An 11,460-nucleotide genomic window follows, 5' to 3' on the forward strand; every position below is an offset into this window, starting at 1 on the left:
TTTGACAAGCAACATATCACTAGGAAATCTTCTTGATTTCCTGGTGAAATGTTGCCTGTTAAAATAGGCCATTCTGTCCCTGTAGAATGCATACGTCTTGAGTGTCCTATTTTTACATTTTGCATATGCTCTGATGACATCCCTTCTTCTAGTAGTTCATTTGCTTAACTGTGCATTTGCTCCAGGTATTTCAAAACTATCCTCTGTGCGTTTTGTGTTGAAAATTCTCCAGACTGTCTAAGAATTCTCTGGGTTGACAACCAGCTTGAAAAATTGCCTACCCAGCTCTTAATTCTCCTGATTAAAATTGCTCTTCTGAAACTACTGTTTTTCCTGTGGGCTAAAATGACAGGCAGGCAAGCAGGGAGGCCCAAGGAGGGAGAAAGTATTTTGAATGAGGTAACCCATAACAATAACTTTAGTTGAGGGACAAGATGGGGAAAATATAAGGAAGTTGGAACATATTTCAGTGTTAACTCCCCACTAAGTAGTACACACACAGCCACAAATCCTAAACTTCAGTAATCTACCGCTGTAGAGACACTCATCACAAGTCTAACACTGACAGGCAGCCACATTTTTCCTTCTCTAGAAGCAGCTAGTGGAACTGGCTTCTAACAGCACAGGTTTGTACTTGGTGCATGCAGCAGCAACAGGACTTATGAGCAATATAGGTAAAATGGGCCAATTAGTCACTTTAAAAAACCCTGCAAACACCTAACACTATTATTAGACCAAAGTACATACTAGATGTTCCCTTTGGACTAACATGGCCCCTATGGTGTTGAGGTGCTCTTCAAGTTGTTTTGGAACAACAAGGAGAGAAGGACAAAGGGGGAAACAAAAGTAGGGAATCTTCTTCTTTTTTTAAGAAGAAGATTGAGAGAGGAGAAAAGAGGAAAAATATCAGGAAGGTAGTTATAAGAGATAAGGAAACTGAGCTAGAATAGCTAGAGCTGAGGAAGAGCTAGAATAGCTAGAGCCACACAGGATAAAAGAACTGGGGGGTGGGGGGGTCATGTTCCTCCCGGTCTTAAAGCCTAAATTAATTTGCATAGTCCTGCCTTCTAGAATCACATGGAGAAGCATAACCCACATGGGAGATGCCATTGGACAGCAGCAACAGAGAATAAAAAAGACAACCCCCTGTCAAATAGGGATGTGCACGAACAACTCATGCAGGTGCGGGCAGGGTGGGGAGCAGTTTCCTTAAAAAGCAGGTCCTTACCTTTCTGGTTATAATGGTGGAATGCAATCTGACTGCCTCACCTTTAACAAAGGGTCACAACAGTGGCCCTATAATGAATATTTGTTGTGTTTTATTTTCTTACAGGGTGGATATTATGGTTATTTTTGTCATTTTATTTGTTGTGAACTGCCTTCATCACAATATCTGCAGAAAGATAATATACAAATAGTGACTCTGATTATATAGAAATGCGGGGGGGGGGGGACAATGTTAATTGTTCAATTCTATTTCCATATCCACTGTCAGCCATAAGATAAATTTAAAATACAATATATAAAACAACAATTGGGGAAATGGTGTAGAGAGGAGGGCAACCATGCAACTGCTATTAATTTCTTTTAAAAATAATAATGCAGAAATCCTAACCATGGAATTCCTGTGTCCAGTTCCACTTCGAGAGAGCACAGTTGGAAAAAGGATACATCTGGGGGTGAAATCCCTGCACTGCTTCACACTAATAGCCAGCAAACCAACCTATTAGAATATAAAAAAATCAAATGACAAGTAAATTCATTTTATTAAAAGCTACATTCCAGCCATGGCTTATTAAAACCACATAGTAGCCATGTACAAGTTTCAAGCTATAAAGCAAAATCCTAGAATTCTCCATTCAGTTTTCTGAAATTTAATAATTCTGTATTTTATACATTACAGTTATAATCTATTTAATAAAACAAGCAAGTAATCTACATTCAAAAGCAAAAAGAAACCAGGCTTTACTGGGATAGCAATTTCTCATTTATTTTAATAATTTCTATTTCGCTTTTACATATTAAAACAAACATAAGGTGGCTTATAATGCGCAATTAAAAACAAACTCAATAATTACAACACAAAAACCAGTATAAAGCCAGCAGCAAAATATAGTAAAACCATTACACAAGCAGAAAGTATGGTGTGTTCACATTGATGTGGGCATCCATATAAAAGGTGCAGCAGTTATTATATCAAAATATGATGTGTATGCCACAGTCACAATCATACCTATCAAATGCCACAGAGAAGGCATTTGCTAGATCAACCTGTAGATTTTGAAAGTAAAGATCAATGCAAACTGATGGCGGAGGGACTGATGATGCTAACATGGGACAATGACGATGATTTGGTACTTCTATACACACAAATAATCTACAGAAGAAATTACCAATTAGCTCTGAACAATCATCCCTGATAATGTGGTATTAGTGCCTATTTATGAATTGAAAACAGTCATACAGAGATGTTATGCCAGTTCAAAACCATTACATGACGTTATGCTGATGTATTCCAAATGTCAATTCATGGCATCTACCACTAACTCAGTGGACATCGACAGTGATATTTTCAGCAACTTCAGGACAGGAAATCAGGCTAGGGATTTTCTGAACTGCAGCTTCATTGTAACAACACAATATAAAAGTAATGTCAGCACAAGCCCTGAACCTGCAACCGCTTAAACCTATGACTTGGCAACCTGCAAATATCTACATAGGACACGGCAGTTTCCCAGTCCTTTTCATCCCAATGCACACTTTCATTTTTTAGAAAAATGGGGTAAACCATCCCCCCACCTCCAACTCAGTCCTCAACTTTTTCTATGGAGGAGATGCCATTGTGCAATTTTTAATTTATTTTTGCTTCCTTGAAAGAATAGCAGCACGGCCCCCACATGCGCCACCTCCAATTAGTTTTCATAAAGGAAACACATTTTCTCTTTCTTTTGCTCTTCTCCGCTGCTCCCAGTTTTCATAAAGGATACCCAGTTTTATTTCTTTTGCTCTCCTCTACCTGGTTTCTATAAAACAAACTCACGGTTTCTTTTTTGCTCCACCCCCTGCACCATTTTCATAAAGGAAACCTACCCTAGTTTCCTTCTGGCATCAGGCAGCAATTAGCTGCTTATCTTTCCCTTCTGCACCAGGAAGGGCCAGTCCTGCCAGGCGCAAAAGAAAGTGTGATGTCAGCTCCAAATGCAGGGCGTTTAAATTCCCCGCCTTGGGAGCCAACTTCATTCCATTCTGCACAAGGCGGAACTGGCCCTTTCTAGTGCAGAAGGAAGCAAAGTCTGCTCCAGACACAGGGGATTTAAATGCCACATGTTTGGTGCTGACTTTGCTCACTTCTGCACCAGGTGGATCTGGCCCTGCAGCACATCGGCCAGTGTGCTAAAGCACACTGGTTGGGAAGGGGTATACAGACTGCTGCACTGGAAGGTCACAAACCGCCATGTTACGCCAACACTTCAGTGCCTTTTATTCATGCTCCACAAGCAGATATGCTAACCCAGGGCATATGGGGCAAGATGATAGTATCTGAAATGGTTAGCAAGCCCCTATCATAATTTCAGTTAAACAGCTCGAAGAAGTTAAAAGTCTCAAGCAAGAGAGATATAGCGGTGTCAAGGACAACCACCATCGTCAGGCATCAAAGTTTATTTGCAACCCCACAGTATTTGTTTGTTAAGTAAAGAGCTCCTAACAGCAAACAATAATATTAAGAACATCCTTCACCTACGTACCACATCACCGCAAGGAATTAAATTATGAACATCAACAGCAATATCAGCTACAGATTCATCCGTTTTCTGAGTTCTCATTAACATCTATAAAAAGGAAAAAAAGATACTGCTATTAACAGCAAAGTATAGATATTGCAATACGTAACAATTTAATAGATCCTGAAGAAGAAAACAGGGCCAAAGAACCGTTATCAACATAAGAAGTGCCTTGCTGGATTGGACCAAAGGTCCCCCTGACCTAGCATTTAGACTTCAAAACTGGCCAATTAGATGCTCCAGGGAAATACACAACCATGGCATGATGGAGATCAACATTCTCTGTGGAATGCCTCTAATCATGGAGGCTTCATTGTTAGCAAATGTCCACTGATAGACACATTTATGACAGATAGCTTTTTAAAAAAGATGTTAAACCTCTCTATGTTACTGGGCCTCATAGCACCTTGTGCCAGAGACATGAACTGAGCACATGTTGCACAAAGAAGTACTTCTTTTATGTATCCTATATCTACTACCAATCCAGTTTCCAGATGATCTCAATTGCTAGTGGAGAAAGAGAGAGATGATTTTCTCTCCATGCTATGTTAATTTTTTAAATTTGTCATGCAACTTCTTTCAATTCCCACCTTATGCTGCCACACAGAATCTGCTTTAATTGGCCCCATTTGGTGACTGTTCATATGCAGTTTTCATCACACTACCTCAAGCATCCAAACATAAAGGTTTGCAGTGGCTCTTTTTGAATGACACAAATGCCTTTCAAGAAGAGAAAGAGCTTTGTGTGAAAACCTTTTCTCTTGGCAGCAGAGATACACCATCAAGGAAGACAGCTATCCACTGATCTTTCCCTCTTATATTTGGAAGGGAAAAGGATAAGATTAGGCACTGGTAACGAGTTATGTCAACAAACTTCATTCTGCACATTTAATTAGAATGTCTGATCTGTATGCTACGCAATTTATGTTGCCAAGCTTTGGTCATCCCCTAGGAAGGGGGATATAACATGCTTAGGTCAGATAGGACATGCTCAAATAGATAACACCTCCAATATTGCCACAGAAAGATAGTTGTGATGCACAAGTGTGGGTTAATCACATGAGTCTTGTAGGTGGGTTGACAAGGCTGACCAAAGTGAGTTTGGGGATAATACGTTACAAAGGATTATTGAGAATAAACTGAGATTAAGGTAAAGGAATTCTCTTCTGAAGGCACAAGAGAGAGAGAGAAAGAGGTTCCTGCCTGCAAACTTGGAGAAGCGGCTGCCAATCTGTGAAGACAATACTGAGCTAGATAGACCAATGGTCTGACTCAGGATATGGCAGTTTCCTATGTTCCTAAGAGAACACTAATGAAAATGGAGAGAAAAATCCTTCTTTGGGTAATTTTAGCTCACACTAAATACATAAGAATGGGGTCCCTTAAAACCTAATAGTTCACTTTGAAAGGTATGTTTCTTCTCACAGATCCCATCAACCTTTTGACTCATGTGAATAGTGGCTGGCATCCCGACTACTGAAATGTGTGCGTAAACAGCAACTCTACACATGCAGAGGGACTGCCCCCACACTTCAGCCCATTCCCTTACACATGTGTGTTTTGTGCAACGGAGTTAGTGGGCACTTCTCCCAGGGTGCTCTCCTGTGCTCCCCAAACTCCCTTGTTACAGTAGAGACACATTGCTGAGGGCAGCAACATGTTTCTGCTGCTGCAGAGGGCTCTGGAGGTTCAGGAGAGCACTCTAGGAGATGTGCCTGTTGGCTGCGTTGCTCAAAAACACAAATCTAAGGGAACATGTGTGTAAGGGAACAGACAGCACTATGGATGCAGTTCCACTGTGGGCATGAAGCGGCTGTTTGTGTGCTCGATTCAGGAGGCAGGATGCTGGCCAGTGACTTTAATCGTTTCAAAGTGAATGTGAGCTCATAATCAAAACTTTGTTGTTCTAGGGATGGATGCTCAAGACTGAAGATACGCACAATGAAGGTAATTAAAGAGTGTTAAATGGGAGAAGGGACTGCGAGCAAGCAAACTTCCAGTCCTCTACATCAGGGGCTTTCAACCAGGGCTACTGGAATCCCTGGGGGTACTTTAAAGTCTTGTAGGGAGTACACACAGAACCCTCCTGCCTTCCTTATTCACTTGCATGGTACACCACTGGAGCCCCCTGCTGCCTGCCCTGGAGGAGAGGTGGAGGAGGGTCAGGCAGCAGCCCCTCCTCCTCCTCTCCACGTGACTGGCTGACTGTGTACTCAGACTTGACCCATCTCCCCCTCAATATGACTGACAGGCTTGGCAATGAGGGAAATGCTGGTGGATGCTCAGCATTGGCACTGCCGTTGTCACTAAGCCTGTCAGTCAGGCTGAGGGATGGGTGGGCTAACCCTGAGCGCCTACAAGTCTATTCAAGTGGAAGTGGAAGTGACTTTGCTATTCTCAGTTTGTTGCTGCAGAACATCAGTTCGTTATGGAATCAGTTTATTGCTGCATAACATCTATTGGAATAAAACTCCAACCATTAGCCAAAGTAGCAGGACAACGAGAGGAGCCCAATAGGTCTCAAAGAGACTAGCTAGGTCCAGCAGAGATGCGGTTTGTGGTTCTTGAGAGGCCTGCTTGAACCTTGCCTGTTGCCCAATACACAGAGGCAAAGGGAGTTGCTGGTCATCAGTGCCAAGCAGAGTCCTGCAGAGGGGTAGCTGCACAGCAGCAAATACGACAAAGAGTTTTATGGAACCTTAAGGACGAATAGATTTTTTGTGGCAGAAGCTTTCATGAACTAAATCCCACTTCATCTGGAATGGAGTCTGTTGGAAACTGCCCAGACACAGAGGTTTGGGACAGTTTACAAATTTTAAAAATAAATAAATAATAAATAAATAATTGGAGCCAGAGTTGATTGTAGAATTATAATATCTCAGCCTGGCTTTTTTTACAGCTCACAGCAAAAGTGTGAGGCAGGGTGAGGTAGAAGAGTCAGTTGCTGCTTTTGTTGCTAAATTATTGGAATAGTTGACTCTACGTAGTTTGGGGTGGCAAGGATGGGCAGTTGTTATAATTGTTGCTCATTTGTTATGAGGGTAAAACATAACCATGTATACTGCTCTGGGTTCCTTGGAGGAAGAATGGGATATAAATGTTTTTTAAAAAACACCCAACAACTGGTGATGCACCTGCCACCAACCACAATTTGTGTTTCTAAGGTGTGTTTAAATTAGTTAATTCATGATATAACATTACTACTCCATAGCGGAGGGGGGCTTTTTAAATTTTTCTTCTTGGTGATTTCCCCCAATTGTTTAATAGTTTTTGAACATTAGGTTTGTAAGATTCTGAAAGGAAAAAACAGATGGCAATACTGACTATCAGGAGCTCTAGCTGAGCTAGTAATTATTTCTTGCTGGTAGAAGATGGGAAGTTGATTCAGTTGCCACACCCTCCAGCCAGGCTCTCAGCCAGGGGAGTAGCTATAATTGAACAAAATGGGACAAATGTCCCTGAGGGAAAGAGGGTCTGCTGGCTGGGCAACCACTCACTCTTGGCTCTCCTCTCCTACCTCCCCAACTCACTGGCATACTGTTGGCTCTTGACCGGAGGCCTCGACTCAGCTTCAAGCAAGATAAGTCCTCTCCAGGAGCGGGGGAGTGTCAGGCAGTATCCCCTTCCCTCCTAACTGGCTAGCTAATGCTCAGGTTTAGCCCGCCCTCAGCCTGACTGACAGGGTCAACAGCAAGGAAAACATCACTGAACATCAGCCAGCTAGTCACAAGGAAAGGAGGGGGGAGGGCAGCTGCCTGACACTCCTCCACCTCCCTCTTGAAGCTGAGACAGAGCTAAAAGGTTCTTCAATTAAAGGAGCTTAGAGATCCTTTTTGAATTCTATTCTTGTTAAAAATAACAAGGTGAAGCCATGATAATCCTTTTCTCTGCTTCCTCCATATGGGACAAAATCTGGGACTTGGTAGAAAACTTTGGGGTGTGTGTGTGTGTGTGTGTGTGTGTGTGTGTGTGTGTGAGAGAGAGAGAGAGAGAGAGAGAGAGAGAGAGAGAGAGAATGAACATGAGCAAATTAAGAAAGCTACGTAAATGCATTGTTGATGCATGAATGTAAAAATGTTTCAGAGTGAAGTGAATGTGCATGAACAAGTGTGTGTGCTAAAGTGTCTGTATGTGTGCAGAGTGTGTGATATTATTTGCATAGGATTGCTCCGGTCTGCCCAAGAATGTTTTGTTTTTCACCATGTCGTTACAGTTTTTCTGCAGCAAAGACATGGTGGGGGGAGAAAAAGACAGGGACAGAGGGACCAAGCGGCAAGGGCCCATCTCCACTTCTTGTCCCAGGGACCACACCAACCTTGCTACACCTACTATCAGCCAAGCTAGGAGAACACAATGACTTAATGGGGCATATGTTGATTAAATCTGCTGGTCAAAAAGGACTTCCATTGTCCATTGAAATCAATGGCCCAGTAAATAGAACAGTGGCATATCTGTAATCGGATGGATGTGTTCTAAGAAAGTGGGCCACCCTCTCTCCCTGAGAAGCCACTGAGGACCCCTTACCTGTCACCCCTCTCCACCAGCTGCCTTTCCACCTCTGTTCACCTGTTGCCTCCCCCCCAGGCTCCCTCTCACCTGCCGCCTGTATGATGGCCCCACCAAACCTGCAGCCCCGACATGCAGTCCAGCTTATGCTGGGCTATGACATAATTAGACTGCACCACAGCTGGCAAACTTTAGCAAGGTGAGTGGTGGCAGCTCCTGAGGGCTTAGTGAGGCCAGCACAGAGGCGGCAGGTGAGAGGGGGCCGTGGGTTAGAGGCAGCATCTCTAGGTAGGTGAGAGGGGATGGGAAGGCAACTAGTGAGGGGGTGGGTGGCTGCGGCGGGGGGCAGTGGCTGAACATGGCCCACTGCCAATGTTGCTACATCACTGAAATAGAGTGTGTGGGGAAACCCAAAAATAATGAGATACCTCTTGACCCTGTGGTTATATTTCAACTGATTAGTGTTACTGCTGTCAATTAAAAGGCTCAATCTGATCATTTCAAACAGTGAACCATACTTTGGATGGGGCCCCTTGCCCCCTTCCATGTGTGAGGCCCAAGGGCAATTGCCCCCTGGTGGTCCCCCTCTAAAAAAAAGGCCCTGGGTCAGGGATATGCTTTGAAGCCCTGGCCAGGAAGCTCCAGAGGACAGGAGGAAGAAGGAAGCCACAGTGTAGGGTTAAGAGTTTGAGTTTTTGTTGTTGTCGCCTGATTCCAGGGCAGATTCACTGAATTTGTATTTTATTTCCCACCCACTTTGGCAAGATTTACTTTTGGGAGTCACAATTCTTGAGTGTTTATATAGTACCTGAGCGGAACCTTTGAGACAGAAGGGGAACATACGTTTTTAAAAGGCTGAAAGGCCCCGTTCTACATACAGAGTAAGTACAGAATCAGCTCAGGTTATGAGCTGCAGGTAAGTTAATGGGAAACAATAGTGGGTGATATCCCCAAATAGTCAAGTTCCTCCCACACTAGCTAGGAAGCTCAAAATTGGCAGAAACACAGTCTAAGCCTAAGGCAATCACATTACCAAAAAAAAAAAAAGTCTATTGGGAGGACACTTATGACTTTCTCTCTAGAAAGAGCACAAAATGGTTCTCAAACTTGGGTCCCCAGATGCTGTTTGGCTTCAGCTCCCATAATCACCTGAGAACAGGAGTTGGAAGTCCAACAACATCTGGGGACCCAAGTCTGAGAACCCATGGGTTAAGGGTTAAGTGGGAGTACTCCTGGGTTACATATCTAGCACAAAATGGCTAAGGTAATTCCAAGGCATCCAGAAAGCTGATATTTTGCACACACATAGCCCAAGACACCTTCCTTACTAGAAAAATCTGAAAAGGAGACATTTGTCCCACCCTAGAAAGGTGGGACATTATATGTACCCTAAAATGGTTAAGATACTTCCAGGGCACCCAGAAAGTTAAAAATTGGCACACTTGAAGTTCAAAACACATTGATTAGTAGAGAAGTCTGGACATGAATCATGTTTGCATCTAGCAGTCAAAACTTGGGGTGTGACATTTACCTCATAATAGAAGCCAGCATTCCAGCACAGAGCAAATCAAGCCTCAAGTGGGATGGAATGTTGGAAGGTGGGAATTCTGGCCCATCTTCACATGAACCTTGTTCTCACCTTTGAAATGACATTGACTGAATGTGTGTGGAGAGGGGAGTGGGATCACACTTGTAGGCCCTGCCCTGATCTCTGTGCATACAATGGAAGATGTGAACAGAGCTCTGTCTTTGTACAGCTGAACACACATAGCCTCTTCTGTGTGATCAGAAAGCCTGTGGAATCTGAACTCCTAATAATGCATAGAGAATCTACACACAAACAGCTGTATGTGTGTAAAGCCCCTTTCACAACTTCCACTGAATTCTAGCTGTGCTAGAATCATACTTGGATTTGGACATTTCCAGTAGCATCTAAGGGCATGTATCTATACTTGCAGCATGCAAGCTTCCTTTACTATTACAGTCTAATCTAGAATAAATTCCCATCATGAGAGCTGGCTTTGAACTCTTGTGTACAGAAGGGCTGGGAGAAGTCACTAGGTGGAATAGACTCTTGCAGTGTGTAAACTAAGAACAGCTGAACGTGCTCCTGAGCAGGCGAAGAGTGCATTCTCCTCATCACTTTGAGTAACCTCAGAGAAAGAGACTCCACAAATCAACGAATAGGGCTACCGAGTCAGAAGGTGTTGTTGTTCACTTACAGGAGTTGTTCTCTGATTAAATCCAGCCATGATGAAAGGATGACTAATTGGTCAAGCCCAGGGTCCTCGAAGTGGTTATGAAGCAATGCTTAACTCTCTCTCTCTCTAAGTGCTGCCAGAATTTATATCAGAAACACCACCCTCTGACTCGGTAGCCCTATTCGTTGACCTGTGGTCTCTCTCTCTCTGAGGTTACTCAGAGGGGAATGCACTCCTCACCTGCTCAGAAGCACTTTCAGCTATTCTTAGTTTACACACGCTGCAAGGGAGAACCTTGGCTTTGAAGAGAGGTGCCCAGCTGCGCCCTGAGCCCAAATTAAACGCCGGCATAAAGTACCCTGAGGAGCGAGCGGGCCTTCTCGGCCTTGGGCTTGATGCTGGAGCCACTCGGGCTGTGTTGGGGGCCGCCGGGCAAGCCAAGAAGCGCCGACAGGGACAAGCGCGAGAAGAACGAGCCAGGAGACAAGCTTTGTTCCGAGCCGTCGCTGGAGCCTGCGCCGGCGGGGTGGGCGGAGCTTAGGGCGACTCGATGCCCTGCCGGCGGCAGCTCCAGGGAGTCCTTCTGGTTCGGCTCGGCCCACATGGTGGCGGCGGCGGCGGCTGCTGTTACTGCTGCGGAGGGCAAAGAGCGGCGGGAGACTCTCCCATCCCCGCCCGGCGAAGAAGATCCTTCAGAGGCCCAGAGGACTTTCGGGCCGCCGCCGGCGCCATCCCCGCAGGCTTGCCGCCCTCTCTCTGGCGCTCCGCTTCCCCGCCCAGGCGTCACAATCCGGCTTGTCATCAGCGGCTGAGACCACTTACAGCGCCCTCACGCCCACCCCAGACACTGGGGAGAGATGGGAATCCCCTTTAAGCACTGGCCGCCGTTTATTTTGTTCTAAAGCGGTCCTGGCATCAATAAGAGGAGCTCTGGGTCAGAACCAAGGATACATCGAGCCCAGCATCCCGCG

The 11,460-nt window shown here is 44.6% G+C and overlaps 1 protein-coding gene across 9 annotated transcripts in view; it reads right to left on the minus strand.

Annotated features, from left to right (window-relative positions):
* C2CD6 (C2 calcium dependent domain containing 6) overlaps positions 1-11,460 on the minus strand; it is a 56,637-nt gene extending 45,177 nt beyond the window's left edge. For 4 of the 9 annotated variants that reach the window (XM_053287518.1, XM_053287517.1, XM_053287516.1 and 1 more), the window contains exons 1-3: positions 10,848-11,445; positions 3,747-3,830; positions 1,672-1,723 (exon numbers count right to left, since the gene is read on the minus strand). In XM_053287518.1, coding sequence (XP_053143493.1) covers positions 1,672-1,723; positions 3,747-3,830; positions 10,848-11,291 — 580 coding nt within the window. In that variant the 5' untranslated portion in view covers positions 11,292-11,445. Of the gene's footprint in view, positions 1-1,615; positions 1,724-3,746; positions 3,831-9,096; positions 9,119-9,819; positions 9,851-10,847 lie in introns of those variants that run through there. The other 5 variants (XM_053287519.1, XM_053287523.1, XM_053287522.1 and 2 more) reach the window with 5 other exon arrangements.

The sequence above is a fragment of the Hemicordylus capensis genome, chromosome 1 (genome assembly GCF_027244095.1).
Source record: "Hemicordylus capensis ecotype Gifberg chromosome 1, rHemCap1.1.pri, whole genome shotgun sequence".
Lineage (NCBI taxonomy): Eukaryota > Metazoa > Chordata > Lepidosauria > Squamata > Cordylidae > Hemicordylus > Hemicordylus capensis.